We start from the raw sequence: 16378 nt of genomic DNA, 5'->3' as shown, positions 1-16378 counted from the left end.
TCCAAGTGTTTATTTATTTTTAAATATTAGAGGGAATGGAACGGAACTCTCGTTTTATTCTAATTCCAACTCATTACTTTATTCGTACTAACTCCAAAGTCTATATTTTTAAACACCTAAGAAAACCTACAATTACGTTTATCAAATTAATAAATTACAGACATTTGATTTGGTAATTAATTTTGGATTTGATTTAGCAAAAATCTGAACTGAAATTCTCAACGAATTTTTCTTTTCGGAAATTCCGTTGCTATGATCGTTAATTGTATATTATGCGGTCAGCTTTCGTTAGGTGCTATTTATATTTAATTTTAAATTTTAAATGATTGTTAACCGTACAATATACGATAAACGATCACGATCACATTATCTCCTGATCCTAGGAAAAGGATCCGGTGGGATCCAATGGAGAACTGCCTCGTGCATTGATGCCTATCTGTGATCGGCTGGAAAATATGCTTACATAGGAATTCTGTTTGTTTTTGGTATTTATTGCTTAATTAATGGCAGGCAGACTGAGACCGACTTTTGTTTGGTTGCCGAGAAAAAGTTAAAACTTTGAAGGAATAAAAAAAATGAGAAAAATAAGGTTTTTGTTGGTGCAACTCGTGAGTTTATAATGGTGGTTCAGGGTCGGTGGTCTGGGAGATGAGGTGGTCCAGTGAGGATGAAGAGGGACAGGGAGGTGCTCAGGAGTCCATTTTTAGCGGGGGTTGTGGTGGCGGCGCTGCTTCCGATATGGGTTTTGGCTGCTGCAAAACAACAGCATCACCACCATCACCGAGGAATTGGGGAGAAGAAGCTGAGGTTTGGGACAGATGGGCGGTTTAAGATTCTGCAAGTGGCGGATATGCACTACGGCAATGGCAAGACTACACCTTGTGAGGATGTGCTGCCGTCCCAGTTTGCAACTTGCTCTGACCTCAACACCACCGCCTTTGTCCGCCGCATGATCGAGGCGGAGAAGCCGAATCTCATTGTCTTCACCGGTATTTGTTCTTCCCCTTTCATTGTTCTTGTTTATGTTTATGTGTTGTTGTTGGGATGGGGTTAGATAGGATAGGATAGGAATAGGACACGATGAGCATTGGATTTGGTTTAGGATAGGACATTGTTTCAGCTGATGAGCATTGAATTTTGTTTAGCAAAGATTTGATTTTAGCTATGATATTAGGATTTCTGATTGGTTCTCCAATCTGAACTTTGTGCAACAGGAGATAACATATACGGGTTTGATGCCACGAATGCTGCTAAATCTTTGAACGAGGCGTTCGCCCCAGCAATCGCGTCCAACATCCCGTGGGCAGCTGTGTTGGGGAACCATGATCAGGAATCCGACCTCTCGAGGGAAGGGGTAATGAAACACATAGTTGGGTTGAAGAACACTCTGGCTCAAGTTAATCCTTTAGGCCAAGATGTTATTGATGGTTTTGGGAACTATAACCTAGAGGTCGCCGGAGTTGAGGGCTTTGGTTTTGAAAACAAATCGGTTCTCAATCTTTACTTCCTTGACAGCGGAGATTACTCCACGGTTCCCTCCATAGGTGGCTATGGTTGGATCAAACCCTCCCAACAATATTGGTTTGAACAAACTTCTGCAAAGCTTCAGGTACTAGCCGCGCTACTTTGCTCACCGTTCTTTTTTTATGGCACACATTTACCTAAACTAGTCATTTCCATCAACCCTTGCACAATATTTATCTGTGATGATTAAAATCCACATTGAGCAAGTAACTTATTTCTAATTAGTTCTGATGGCACCGTCTTTTTCCCTGCAGAAAGCATATATGAGCAAGCCCCTACCCCAGAAAGCGCCTGCGCCAGGGCTTGCATACTTTCACATACCATTGCCGGAATTTGCTAGTTTTGACTCATCAAACTTTACAGGAGTGAAACAAGAAGGCATTAGCTCTGCTTCTGTGAACTCGGGCTTCTTCACAACTATGGTTGCAGCAGGAGATGTGAAGGCAGCATTCGTAGGCCATGATCACCTCAATGACTTCTGTGGGGAGCTAACTGGTATAAACCTTTGTTATGCTGGGGGATTTGGATACCATGCTTATGGGAAGGCTGGATGGGATAGGAGAGCAAGGGTGGTGGAAGCAAACTTAGAGAAAACGGTTAAGGGAGGTTGGGGAGCGGTCAAGTCCATCAAAACATGGAAGCGCCTTGATGATGAGCACCTCACTGCTATCGATGGTCAGGTTCTCTGGAGCAAGAGCTCTGTGGGTACGTATTCCTTAAAGGAGCACAAAAAATTTCAGTACTGCCCTATTCCTAGTTCTTTCTAGACATTGATAAGTGGTCTTCTAGGAACATAATAAGTGGTCTCTGTTACGTTTATGCATAACATAATAATGTAACAAGCTTGTGGCATGGATTCCAGGGATCCATTGACTAAATATGCATTTGCATCCATGTAGGCTTTTTACTTGATTTCATTCCATGGATAATTCTTTTATGCTTGTCAATGTGGAGATGTTTTACTGCTCATAACTTCTGCCCGTTCATTAAAACTTGCAGTTTTCTGAACAGCTTGTAAATTGTTCGATCCCATGCTTATGTGATACTGGATCTAGAGTTGTGTTTTTATCTGTCCGGCAGCTTTGCCACAATAATACAACATTAAAATTCTTTCTTCCGCTTCTCAACTTCCCTTATTGTGTTGATCACAAGCCATCGTTGCTTGCTGCTAAAGGAATCCCTTATACACAGAGCCTAGTTCCTCATACATCTCTATACCATCTTGACCAAACACCTTCTCCCCATTTCTCACTCGAAATCTGAAAAGAGAAACTGGAAACATCTGATCTTGATCTACGATAGTGATGATTCGTGTTAAATTCTGTATCCACTGCTTCAACTATCATTGCGGTTTAATCCTTATCGCAAAGATCAAAATGCATTACTATTTCTCACATGCTGTCTGCCCGCTTCCTCTCATTTTCTTATTTCATCTATATTGAACAGGTATGCGTAGAAAGAAACTTGTTGGCGGTAATTGAGTAACGACCACAAGCCAGACGGTAAGCAGGGAGAGTTTATAGGCAAGAAACTAGGCATGAGAAAGTTGTGAAAATCCTGGCGAGGAAATTGTCATTTGTTTCTTTGTAACGTAACAGACAATAAATGAAATCTATGAAAAAAAAAAGGGAGTAAATGTACTGTTTGTATGCTATATAAGTGCATTCTGAAATATAGTAAACAGGACCCAGAAAAATGGTGTAAAAAGGTTGATTGTCATTTATACTACACACTGTTTATCTACAATTGGTGACAGTGGCTTGTGTTGATCGTGCAAGCCATCGTCGCCCATCAAATTCTCAACGCGGGACATCTTCTGGAATCGTCAAACCATTTGCAGAGACCAACTATGAGCACTTGTTTGATGTCGGTGAGTCGTAGATCTTCCTGCAAAGAAGGCCGGTTGCTCGGGTTTGGAAGAGACTTTACAGTTTCACTTGGCTTTCCGGAAGAGGATGGAACATTCCCAGAGAGAGACTTAACAGTTTCAAATCGCTATGTATAACTCTAAGACTAGAATCTTCGTGAAGATCAAATTCCCCGGGCTATTCCTCCTATTATCATGCAACGTCTCGACCACAGTGCTAATAACACAGTGTTGATTAATAAAATTATTACATGCTAATGCAACATATTAACAGTATGCTTATTCTAATCCAACATTTTATCTGATCGAAGTTTGTTTCTGATCCGACACATCTCAGCAACAACATCAGTGACGTCCAATCTTTCTCTAGGCAACTCCGCAGAGCAGGCAAGGCCGATTTCCAAAATTGAAATCAAGCTTTCTTCAATTTTGATGTGGATCTTTGTGCTAGCCTTAGTAAAACATTGGTATGCGCTTGTCTCCCCTTCTTCTTTTTCCTGAACAAGAACAGGATCCACAATCTCTACCACCTGTTTAGGAGAATGACTTATATAGAACGGGTTCATTGTGATGTCCCAACCCACTAATACAAAACCATATATAAGTTTTTGTCCACTTGTCGTTGCATTATAGGACCTAGACACCACGTAGCGGTGAACCTGTTCCATGCAAGTTGCTCTCTTGATTTCTAGGAGAAAATAGGATGAACATCTGCAAAAAGTGAAATTCACTTTATGAGCCTTGTAAAATTAGAAGAACTGTTTTGAAAGATGAAGCCCTTGAGTATTCTTTTAGAGCGTTTACTCTTGATCCGAAGTTCAGAGTTTACCCTTTTATCCAAATACTAAAAAAGATGTTCGAGTTAGTTATAAAGATAATGTTTTACAGTGAGGTGATTCAATGAGCTTAGCATTTAACCTTCTCAAAGTGTAGGGGTCCCAGTCCCACGCAGCTCTGTGTTTCAAAAGTATTGAGATTTGAAAGTGCTTTCTGCAAAGTGCTATCTTTGAATATTGAGGACACATTCAGAAGTCTGTCTAGTGGCATATGTTTCTTTAATCTCTCAAAATTGGATTCTCCTCAAGCTGCAAGACTTGGCCAAATTAAAGTTTCAAGCAAAAGCTGCAAAACAGATACCATGGGGATGTACAAGTTCATTTCATCACTTCACTTTTTATCATATTTCTGCATGCATTCCGTTCTCAACTCATGTCTTAGTTCGGCTGTCGCCAGATTAACGAGACAGATAAACTGGCCGTGGCTGAATTCAAGGCTAGTATATATAATGATCCCCTTGGAGTCGAGAGATCGTGGAATGAATCCACCACTTTTGCCACTGGCATGGTGTGTCATGTGGTTACCGCCACGAGAGGATCACCTGGAGCTTAAATCCTTGAAACTTGGACGCTCATATCACCAAGTGTTGGAAATTTGAGTTTCATCAGAGTGTTTAGTCTCTTAAACAACAGCTTCCACCATGAAATCCCCCAGAAATTGGCCGTCTGCGTAAGCTGCAAACTTTGGTATTGCACAATAATTCACTAAATGGGGAAATTCCCGCTTTCTGGACTCGCTTTTCCATTTGCGTATTTTTACCTTTGTAGTTTCCAGAGTTAAAAAAAGGAGCATCCTTCCTGTGATTTTGAATTTTTCCCAAAGATGTCTTACCAAATTCTTCATAAATCTACTGATGGATCCTCCTTTGCCAACTTGATTGGTTGGGAAGTTACGGATCAGTTTATAAAAGATTACTTGATCAAGGTGAAACGACAATTGCCATCAAGGTACTCAACGTACCTTGTTTGACGTGGAGCTTCCAAAAGTTTCAAAGCTAAGTGTGAGGCCTTGAATATTAGACACCATAACCTTGTGAAGGTACTGTCTGCATGCTCAGGATTCGACCATCGTGATTCTGATTTCAAGGCCTTAATTTACGAGTTCATGGTGAATGGGAGCTTAGAGAAATGGTTGCATCCAGCTCAGACAAGTAATGAGACAAATGAGAGGGCAAGGAGCTTGACTTTTTCTCAATGGGTGAACATTGCTATTGGTGTTGCAATGGCATTGGACATATCCACCATCATCAGTGTCACGTGCCAATAGTTCATTGTGACCTGTCAAACCCAGCGATGTTCTTCTCGACGATGGTCTAATTGGAAATGTAGGTGATTTTGGGTTGGCGAGATTCCTTCTCACAACTCTTAAAGATGGTTTTGGTAAGCAATCAAGCTCCATCAGAGTAGAAGGAACAATCGGTTATACTCCAAGTGAGCACTTTCTAATTCTTCTTCGTGATATTTTAGTAGGGCCCTCAGCTGATATTTACACTGTTAAAAAAACTTGTATAAATGCAGAGTATGGTATGGGACATGAAGTGTGGACACAAGGTGACGAGTCCAGTTACGGTATCCTCCTGTTGGAAATGTTTACCGGAAAAAGGCCAACCAGTGACGTGTTTCAAGGAACTTCAAATCTTGACAACTATGTCAAGGCAGCATTACTAGAGCAGGTGGTTGAGATTGTGGATCTTGTTCTTCTTCACGAAAAACAGGAAGGGGAGATGAGCGCAAACCAACCGTCTTACTAAGGTCAGCACAACGATTCACATCAAATTTGAAGAGAGCTTGATTTCAATCCTTGAAAATGGCATTGACTGCTCTACAGACGTGCATGGAGAAAGGTTGGACATCGCTGATGCTATGGCTGAGATGTGTCGGATCAGAAACAAAATTCGAGCGGATCATAAAATATACGTTGTGTTAAGCATGTAATAATATTGTTTCCTGATATGTGAGCTGGGGATTTTCTTGATCAGTAAAACAATATCGATGAAGAGATTGTCATTTTTTTTCTTTCCCTAAGGAATCTTGGATGAACCGTTGTGTTATATAGTTATTCTGCCACGTGATGTCCTGATTTAATAATGCAATGTCATGTAAAGAGAAACCTACAGACATAGTATTATTAGATCATAGCGCCACAACAACAGTGAACTCGTTTCATGAGAGTCCGTATCTATTGGAATAACAGCTGTAAAAGTGGAATCAGCTTGATCCACCATAACTTACGTAGCTTTTGTCTATTTTCATGGGACAGGTAGACGTTAGCTTTGCCAGTGTTCTAAGATACAGTTACAGGACCCCTTGCCCCTAATTTTGTAGGAAGAAGGAACCTTTTTCATTTTTAAGTCCAAGAATCCCACTGATGGATCGTTTGCAAAAGAAGAGCTGTGGCTGTCCTGCCATGTGCTTAACCATATGTGCACTGTGAAATTAAGCTAGAGAACACTGATTTAGAGGAGAAAACAAGACGAGCATTGGAAAAAAAAAGGCACAGATTCATTTTTACGAATGTCGTAAATTTAGGACGGTTTCAAAGACGAAACCTTTGAGTATTGTTTTAGAGCGTTTACCCCTGAATCCGAAGTTCAAGGTTTAAAAAACAGTTGAGAGCTTAACCTTGTATGCAAGTGTAAAAAAGGTAAAACCTTTGTGTAAGTTCAGAATATTTTACTGGGAGGTGATTCAATGAGCATATTAGCCTATTAGGCTTGTTGGGGCGCACTCTGCTCTGTGGAATAAAAAGAAAAGAGAAACTTTGCCTTACTAGATTGCCCGGCTAGATTGCCCTTCCCCAACAATTATCATAAAGTAGTTGTTGCATTTTGTGTATCAATTTTTTTCACATGACAAAATACATAAGACTTTTCGAGTGTGTACATTAATTTTTAGCCGTTTAAATTTTAGTTTGTTAATTGGCGGCACATCTAACTCTAAGGGTGATGCCTTTATTTATTCCATGCATGTCATTATTAGAATTTTTAGAATAGATAATGGGTGGTTGAGGTCAAATTGGATAAATTTTTCAGTGTATGTTAGAGCATCTCCACTCATCCTCATTGCCGTTGTAACTGAGTAAAATTGCCTTCTTGCCCAAAAGAAGTTGCTCCACCGGTGGAAAAATAGGAGGGCAATTGTTGCAAGAGCAGTTGCCCTGCCATTTCTTGCGAGAGCTTGCGCTGAGTGGAGAAGCATAGCGAAACAGCTCAATGTTGATGCAACAATAGGGGAATTAGGACCGTTGGATTCTAAAAAATTGGTTTAACGGCCATGATTAATCTAACTCAAAATTAAAAAAAAATCATAAAAATTACCAAAAAATTCAATTTTTTATTTTTTTACAAAATTCACACTTTAAAAATCTTATAAAGTTCAACACAATTGCAAATTAAACATTTAGAATTACCCAACAATCTATGGCAATAATAATATGTAGGTATAAGACAAAGAAAACACTAAAAAAAAATTTGTGAATAGAAATCGCTCTTGCCATTCCTCCTTCCAAACATGTAGACTTGAACAATGGTAATTACTATTAAAAGTGAATAGTGAGACAATTTTGTTGCCCTTGCCTTCCAATAGCTGTTGCCCACCACAGTGACGCTCTTAAGCTATCTCTAATGGAGAGGGATAAAGGGCAAAAATGTCAAAAATGTCAAAATATGGCTTGATTTGCAGAAAATTTATCTCCAATCGAAAACTGGGCTAATATTTAGGGGAACCCACCAGGCCAAAAGCGCTATCGAGCTGTCAAAGCTTGGCCAGATGTCCAGCCTGTTTGTTGGCGCCCAGAAGCTGCTGTTGCAGATCCAACGATCTGTTTTGAAACAATCCAACGGTTGGCTGGAATTAGGATGATGATCTGATCTGATCTGATGAAAGAGTAGGATTTGTAATATCTACTCCTAAATTATTTCTCTAATACATAAAAGGGTAATTCAATCAAATATTGGTTTAACTACCTTAATATTATTTACCGTAAGATAATTAGATTAAAGAATGATAGTTTTTTAATTTACTCGGGCAATATGCTCCTCCGATCCTTTAAGAACCTATTAATATTTCAAATTCAAAAAACTATTGAGATTACATAAAAATCATGTTCAGACTCTCAATAACATGTGAAGGGCTGAATGCAAAATAAATAGCTGGCATGTATTGACTACAATAATGATAACGTTAAAGACTCTCAAGTTGTAACAAGAAGTCAAGACATATACAACGTGCTGCTACAAGTTTTTGATTTTCTTTACAACGTGCTGCTACAAGTTTTTGTCCAAGTGTTTATTTATTTTTAAATATTAGAGGGAATGGAACGGAACTCTCGTTCTATTCTAATTCCAACTCATTACTTTATTCGCACTAACTTCTAATTCCAACACATTACTTAATTAATGGCAGGCAGACTGAGACCGACTTTTGTTTGGTTGCCGAGAAAAAGTTAAAACTTTGAAGGAATAAAAAAATGAGAAAAAGAAGGCTTTTGTTGGTGCAACTCGTGAGTTTATAATGGTGGTTCAGGGTCGGTGGTCTGGGAGATGAGGTGGTGCAGTGAGGATGAAGAGGGACAGGGAGGTGCTAAGGAGTCCATTTTTAGCGGGGGTTGTGGTGGCGGCGCTGCTTCCGATATGGGTTTTGGCTGCTGCAAAACAACAGCATCACCACCATCACCAAGGAATTGGGGAGAAGAAGCTGAGGTTTGGGACAGATGGGCGGTTTAAGATTCTGCAAGTGGCGGATATGCACTACGGCAATGGCAAGACTACGCCTTGTAAGGCTGTGCTGCCGTCCCAGTTTGCAACTTGCTCTGACCTCAACACCACCGCCTTTGTCCGCCGCATGATCGAGGCGGAGAAGCCGAATCTCATTGTCTTCACCGGTATTTGTTCTTCCCCTTTCATTGTTCTTGTTTATGTTTATGTGTTGTTGTTGGGATGGGATTAGATAGGATAGGATAGGATAGGACACGATGAGCATTGGATTTGGCTTAGGATAGGACATTGTTTCAGCTGATGAGCATTGAATTTTGTTCAGCAAAGATTTGATTTTAGCTATGATACTAGGATTTCTGATTGGTTCTCCAATCTGAACTTTGTGCAACAGGAGATAACATATTCGGGTTTGATGCCACGAATGCTGCTAAATCTTTGAACGAGGCGTTCGCCCCAGCAATCGCGTCCAACATCCCGTGGGCAGCTGTGTTGGGGAACCATGATCAGCAATCCGACCTCTCGAGGGAAGGGGTAATGAAACACATAGTTGGGTTGAAGAACACTCTGGCTCAAGTTAATCCTTTAGGCCAAGATGTTATTGATGGTTTTGGGAACTATAACCTAGAGGTCGCCGGAGTTGAGGGCTTTGGTTTTGAAAACAAATCGGTTCTCAATCTTTACTTCCTTGACAGCGGAGATTACTCCACGGTTCCCTCCATACGTCGCTATGGTTGGATCAAACCCTCCCAACAATATTGGTTTGAACGAACTTCTGCAAAGCTTCAGGTACTAGCCTCGCTACTTTGCTCACCGTTCTTTTTTTATGGCACACATTTACCTAAACTAGTCATTTCCATCAACCCTTGCACAATATTTATTTGTGATGATTAAAATCCACATTGAGCAAGTGACTTATTTCTAATTAGTTCTGATGACACCGTCTTTTTCCCTGCAGAAAGCATACATGAGCAAGCCCCTACCCCAGAAAGCGCCTGCACCAGGGCTCGCATACTTTCACATACCATTGCCGGAATTTGCTCGTTTTGACTCATCAAACTTTACAGGAGTGAAACAAGAAGGCATTAGCTCTGCTTCTGTGAACTCGGGCTTCTTCACAACCATGGTTGCAGCAGGAGATGTGAAGGCAGCATTCGTAGGCCATGATCACCTCAATGACTTCTGTGGGGAGCTAACTGGTATAAACCTTTGTTATGCTGGGGGATTTGGATACCATGCTTATGGGAAGGCTGGATGGGATAGGAGAGCAAGGGTGGTGGAAGCAAACTTAGAGAAAACGGTTAAGGGAGGTTGGGGAGCGGTCAAGTCCATCAGAACATGGAAGCGCCTTGATGATGAGCACCTCACTGCTATCGATGGTCAGGTTCTCTGGAGCAAGAGCTCTGTGGGTACGTATTCCTTAAAGGAGCACGAAAAATTTCAGTACTTCCCTATTCCTAGTTCTTTCTAGACATTGATAAGTGGTCTTCTAGGAACATAATAAGTGGTCTCTGTTACGTTTATGCATAACATAACAATGTAACAAGCTTGTGGCATGGATTCCAGGGATCCATTGACTAAATATGCATTTGCATCCATGTAGGCTTTTTACTTGATTTCATTCCATGGATAATTCTTTTATGCTTGTCAATGTGGAGATGTTTTACTGCTCATAACTTCTGCCCGTCCACTAAAACTTGCAGTTTTCTGAACAGCTTGTAAATTGTTCGATCCCATGCTTATGTGATACTGGATCTAGAGTTGTGTTTTTATCTGTCCGGCAGCTTTGCCACAATAATACAACATTAAAATTCTTTCTTCCGCTTCTCAACTTCCCTTATTGTGTTGATCACAAGCCATCGTTGCTTGCTGCTAAAGGAATCCCTTATACACAGAGCCTAGTTCCTCATACATCTCTATACCATCTTGACCAAACACCTTCTCCCCATTTCTCACTCGAAATCTGAAAAGAGAAACTGGAAACATCTGATCTTGATCTATGATAGTGATGATTCGTGTTAAATTTTGTATCCACTGCTTCAACTGTCATTACGGTTTAATCCTTATCGCAAAGATCAAAATGCATTACTATTTCTCACATGCTGTCTGCCCGCTTCATCTCATTTTCTTATTTCATCTATATTGAACAGGTATGCGTAGAAAGAAACCTGTTGGCGGTAATTGAGTAACGACCACAAGCCAGACGGTAAGCAGGGAGAGTTTATAGGCAAGAAACTAGGCATGAGAAAGTTGTGAAAATCCTGGCGAGGAAATTGTCATTTGTTTCTTTGTAACGTAACAGACAATAAACGAAATCTATGAAAAAAAAGGGAGTAAATGTACTGTTTGTATGCTATATAACTGCATTCTGAAATATGGTAAACAGGACCCAGAAAAATGGTGTAAAAAGGTTGATTGTCATTTATACTACACACTGTTTATCTACAATTGGTGACAGTGGCTTGTGTTGATCGTGCAAGCCATCGTCGCCCATCAAATTCTCAACGCGGGACATCTTCTGGAATCGTCAAACCATTTGCAGAAACCAACTATGAGCACTTGTTTGATGTCGGTGAGTCGTAGATCTTCCTGCAAAGAAGGCCGGTTGCTCGGGTTTGGAAGAGACTTTACAGTTTCACTTGGCTTTCCGAAAGAGGATGGAACATTCCCAGAGAGAGACTTAACAGTTTCAAATCGCTATGTGTAATTCTAAGACTAGAATCGTCATGAAGATAGAATTCCTCGGGCTATTCCTCCTATTATCATGCAACGTCTCGACCACAGTGCTAATATAACACAGTGCTGATTAATAAAATTATTACATGCTAATGCAACATATTAACAATATGCTTATTCTAATCCGACATTTTATCTGATCGAAGTTTGTTTCTGATCCGACACATCTCAGCAACAGCATCAGTGATGTCCAATCTTTCTCTAGGCAACTCCGCAGAGCAGGCAAGGCCGATTTCCAAAATTGAAATCAAGCTTTCTTCAATTTTGATGTGGATCTTTGTGCTAGCCTTGGTAAAACATTGGTCTGCGCTTGTGTCCCCTTCTTCTTTTTCCTGAACAAGAACAGGATCCACAATCTCTACCACCTGCTCAGGCAGAGCTGCCTTGACAAAGTTGTGAAGATTTGAAGTTCCTTGAAACATGTCGCTGGTTGGCCTCATTCCAGTAAACATTTCCAGCAAGAGGATGCCATAACTGTACACGTCACCCTGTGTCCACACTTCATGTCCCATACCATACTCTGCATTATACAATTTGTTTAACAGTCTAAATATCTGCTCAAGGCCATACTAAAATATTAAGGACAAAAGATTAGGAAAGTGAGAAGAAAGTAAGTACTCACCTGGAGGAGTATACCCGATTGTTCCTTTTACTTCGATGGAGCTTGATTGATTACCAAAACCATCTTCACGAGTTCTTGGAAGGAATCTCGCCAACCCAAAGTCGCCGACATGTCCAATCATATCACCATCGAGAAGAACATTGCTGGGTTTGAGGTCACAATGAACTATTGGCACGTGACACTGATGATGGAGATAATCCATTGCCATTGCAACATCTATAGCAATGTTCAACCTTCGAGAAAAAGTTAAGCTCCGTGGCCTCTCATTCGTCTCAATATTTGTCTGAGTTGGATGCAACCATTCATCTAAGCTCCCATTCACCATGTACTCATAAATTAAAGCCTTAAAATCACAACCACGATAGTCGCATCCTGAGCATGCAGAAAGTACCTTCACAAGGTTGCGGTGTCTAATATTTTTCAAGGCCTCACACTCAGCTGTAAAACTTTTGGAAGCCCCATGAGTAATGAGGTTGAGTACCTTGATGGCAATGGTTGTTTCCCCTTGATCAAGTAATCCTTTGTAAACTGACCCAAAACTCCCTGTACCAATCAAGTTGGCAGAAGAGAATCCATCAGTAGCTTTAAGAAGACTTTGGTAAGACATCTTTGGAAAAGTTTCAGAATCACTTGAAGGATGCTCCTTCTTTACCCTCTGAAAGCAACAAACGTACAAAAACGCCAATGAAAAAGGGACTCCAGAAAGCCCACAAAGGAGAGAGATTACTAGTTTCAAGGTTAGGCTCAACCCTCTCTTGCTGGAATGTCGAAATTCGCATTTTGGCAATTTAAACTCTGGTATGCCCCCACAGAGTTTTGTATTCCCTTGGACTGATGTGGCAGTTGCATTCTGAAAAACTCCTTCGGTTGGTACCACTCCCTCTAAATTGTTATAAGACAAATTCAAAGATTGCAGAAATGTAAATTGCTCCAAGAATTTTGGAATTGTGCCTGACAAGTTGTTGCGAGCGAGAGATAAGAATTCAATACCTCTTAGTGAACTCATATCTGATGGAATTGTCCCTTGAAAGAAGTTTTCTTGCATGTCAAGATATTGTATGGTTTTGCAACTTCCAAGACTTACTGGAATCTCACCAGATAACATGTTTCCGGAAACATCAAAATGCTCTAGATTTATCAAATGTCCGACTTCCTTGGGAACAAAGCCAGTCAAATGATTTCGAGATAAATCCACAAAAATATACGAAGAAGACAGACCACCAATGACTTCAGGAGATATGGTACCACGTAAATTGTTTCTGCCAAGAGATAAGATCTCCAAGTAGTGACACCCGGCCAAACTTGAAGGGATGCTGCCTTGAAGGTTGTTATCCTGTAGATATAGATTAGTTAATTGACTTAAATTTCCGAAAGAGGACGGAACATTCCCAGAGAGATGGTTCATGGCCATACCAACTTGATATAATTTGGGGAGCTTTCCAATTTCTGGGGGGATGGGACCTGCAAACTGGTTGCTGAACATCATTAGGCTTTCCAGGTTATGCATATTTTCCATCCCATTTGGGATAGTGCCAAATATATCATTCTCGGCTATAACAAAAGATACAAGAGAAGAAGATAGGTTGGCTATGCATTGAGGCAACGTACCACGAAATTTGTTTGAATGAATATACAAAGATTGTAAAAGGGTGGCATTAGTCAGATCGCAGAGAAATCTCAAGTCATCACCAATTCCCCCGCTTACAAGATGGTTACAAGCAAGATCAAACCTCCCGAGCTTGTGTAAATTTTTCAAAGAGGGAACTTCTCCATGCAATTGATTAGATCCGAGTGCTAGCTCAAATAGATTAGAGGCATTAGATATTGAAACGGGAATAGTTCCACTGAATTGATTCAAATCAATGGCAAAGGTTCGCAGTCTTGGATTGGCAATGCCTAAGTTTGAAGGAAAAGTGCCATGGAGTTTGTTTTCTACGGCAGCAAAGGTTTCGAGAGAAGAGAGATTGAAAACCGAGGAAGGGAACATACCAGAAAATTCATTTTCATCCAATCCAAGAAAATAAAGATTGGTCAGTCGACCAAAGATATCTGGAATACTGCCACCTAAATTATTAAAAAGTGTACCAATCACTTCAAGAGATGACAAATTGGCAAAAGAGAAAGGGATTCTTCCTCTAAGGTTGTTGAGGTCAATATCAAATTCTTTTAGCTTTGACAAGGTGCCAAGCTCCTTAGGGATACTACCTTCTAACGAATTGAAGCCAACATATATCCGGTTGAGTTCTGAGCAACCTGACAAATTAGCGGGAATTTCTCCACTCAGTGAATTATTTTGCAATACCAAATGTTGTAGCTTGCGCAGACGGCCAATTTCTGGAGGGATTTGATGGCGGAAGCTGTTGTTTCTGAGACTAAACACTCTGAGGAAGCTCAAATTTCCAACATGTGGTGATATAGAGCCTCCAAGTTTCAAGGACCGCAACTTCAACATTGTTATCCTCTTGTGGCGGTGACCACATGTAACACCGTACCAATGGCAAAAGTGGATGGTTTCGTTCCATGAAGTCATGACACCAAAGGGGTCACTGGTTATCCTGGCCTTGAATTCAAGCAAGGCCAGTTTATCTGTCTCATTTGATCCGGCGAGGGCTGAATTAAGACATGAGGTAAGAACAACAACATGGATGCAAAAAGATGAGAAAAAGAGAAGTGATGAAATGAACTTGTAAATCCCCATGGTGTGTTTGGGTGAGCTAAGGTTGTCTAGTGTGTAAGCTGTGGTTGTCTAGCGGCTTGAGGATAACCCAATTTATAAGCATGCATCTTTCGGTAAATGAAGGTCGCTGATTTTCAAACACACTATTTATTTCCAGTCATCGAACTAGAAAAATCAAGTACAAACAATGAATATGATTAAACATTGGCAGTGAGAGGCTAAAACGGATGTGCGTGTATCATTTCCTTAAACATGTACAGACTACTAGTCAAAGCATTACTGGAATTCTAGAGTAAGAGAGTTGACGTGTAGAGCTAAGATGGAATTCTTGACTAAGAGAATTGACTAGTTTTATTCGCAATCTTTTTTTGACAGAAAGTAGTTGAGGTTCCACTAAAAAATCAATTGGCAATATGAGAAGTAGTTAAATTACGTTTAAGCGTTTGCATGGTTCCTCATTTTCTCAATATGGAATTAATACTCTCAAGAATCATAACATAGCTTCGGGGACATCCAGGTCTTTTCTCCCTTCTTAAAAGAGCCAACGCAAGGTGTATATAGAAAATGAGTTTGAAGCATTTTTTTTTCTTTCATAAAAATAGAAAAAAATATAGGGTTTGTAGGAAATCAACTTTTTTTGATAGTCATACATGTTATATATTATCACGCCTTCAAACTAAAACAGTGATAGTGTGCACTTGTTTTTAAATATGTTGTCCCGCATGCCAACAGAATTTTACTTTAATTTTGTATGTTGAACAAAGTAACTTTGATGTTATCTTTCTAAATAGTGTTGTATCTAATTCCAACTTTCGTTAGTAAAAGAAAAAATATGCCCTAATAATTCTCTCTTGGTGTTGGGAAATTTCATGCATTGCGTTTTAAATCAACCATTAACGACCTAGTGCGTTTGGAAAATATTTTCTGCATGACTTCGCTATCTACTTCAAACTTTGTCAGGGTTTGCAATGTCTGCTGCTACATAGTTTTGCAATTAGATGGCAAGTTCTTAATTACAATTTGAGTTGAAAATATTTCAGATTTGTCTTCATGTTTCGGTCTTTATTTTGATCGAGTTAGAGTCGAAACAAAGAGTAATTAGATAGGAAATATATTCGTAACATCTTTTCAAAATTGCAGAAAGAACAAATAATTGCTTAACAAATCTCAATTATATTTCAGAGTTCTAAAAAGGAAACTGTTATTAGTACTCTAAAAATTTCATTCAATACTCTTTACAAATGTATTTTTCTTTCAAATTATAAAAAGTTGGAGTGCAGAATGAGATTTTAGAGTGTTAATAGCAATTCCCCTTGAAAAAAAGAAAGAAAAGTTGATAAACCTCTCTTCATCACAAAGAGCTTGTTTACTTCGTCAATTAATCCGGCTAGTCTTCCTTTTCGC

The 16378-nt window shown here is 39.9% G+C and overlaps 3 protein-coding genes across 6 annotated transcripts; 2 read left to right on the top strand and 1 right to left on the bottom strand.

Annotated features, from left to right (window-relative positions):
- Nucleotides 1–383: 383 nt before the first annotated feature.
- On the top strand, nt 384–3231 carry LOC137734642 (putative inactive purple acid phosphatase 29). Of its 2 annotated transcripts, XM_068473892.2 has the most exons (4): nt 384–989; nt 1215–1609; nt 1779–2229; nt 2971–3231. In XM_068473892.2, the coding sequence occupies exons 1-4, from the start codon at nt 668–670 to the stop codon at nt 3003–3005; spliced, it is 1203 nt and encodes a 400-aa protein (XP_068329993.2). In that variant the 5' UTR covers nt 384–667; the 3' UTR covers nt 3006–3231. The 2 variants fall into 2 exon arrangements, with proteins under 2 accessions (XP_068329993.2, XP_088552667.1); XM_088696541.1 differs by lacking the exon at nt 2971–3231 and having other exon boundaries at nt 540–989; nt 1779–2471.
- Nucleotides 3232–8481: 5250 nt separating this feature from the next.
- LOC148695888 (putative inactive purple acid phosphatase 29) lies at nt 8482–11337 on the top strand. Of its 2 annotated transcripts, XM_088696540.1 has the most exons (4): nt 8482–9109; nt 9334–9728; nt 9898–10348; nt 11090–11337. In XM_088696540.1, exons 1-4 carry the CDS (start codon nt 8788–8790, stop codon nt 11122–11124), a joined length of 1203 nt encoding a protein of 400 aa, XP_088552666.1. In that variant the 5' UTR covers nt 8482–8787; the 3' UTR covers nt 11125–11337. The 2 variants fall into 2 exon arrangements, with proteins under 2 accessions (XP_088552666.1, XP_088552665.1); XM_088696539.1 differs by lacking the exon at nt 11090–11337 and having other exon boundaries at nt 8548–9109; nt 9898–10615.
- A 410-nt stretch (nt 11338–11747) lies between these two features.
- On the bottom strand, nt 11748–15105 carry LOC137734641 (putative LRR receptor-like serine/threonine-protein kinase At3g47570). 2 transcript variants are annotated; one of them, XM_088696538.1, is made up of 3 exons: nt 14689–14899; nt 12298–13538; nt 11748–12195 (listed from the first exon to the last, which is right to left on the bottom strand). In XM_088696538.1, the coding sequence occupies exons 1-3, from the start codon at nt 14817–14819 to the stop codon at nt 11795–11797; spliced, it is 1773 nt and encodes a 590-aa protein (XP_088552664.1). In that variant the 5' UTR covers nt 14820–14899; the 3' UTR covers nt 11748–11794. The 2 variants fall into 2 exon arrangements, with proteins under 2 accessions (XP_088552664.1, XP_068329992.2); XM_068473891.2 differs by having other exon boundaries at nt 12298–15105.
- Between the last annotated feature and the right edge of the window lie 1273 nt (nt 15106–16378).

Source organism: Pyrus communis, chromosome 7 (assembly GCF_041283825.1).
Source record: "Pyrus communis isolate YQ-2024b chromosome 7, ASM4128382v1, whole genome shotgun sequence".
In the NCBI taxonomy this organism is placed as follows: domain Eukaryota; kingdom Viridiplantae; phylum Streptophyta; class Magnoliopsida; order Rosales; family Rosaceae; genus Pyrus; species Pyrus communis.
The sequence above is the reverse complement of the archived record's forward strand: the minus strand, read 5'-3'. Positions and strand labels throughout refer to the sequence as shown.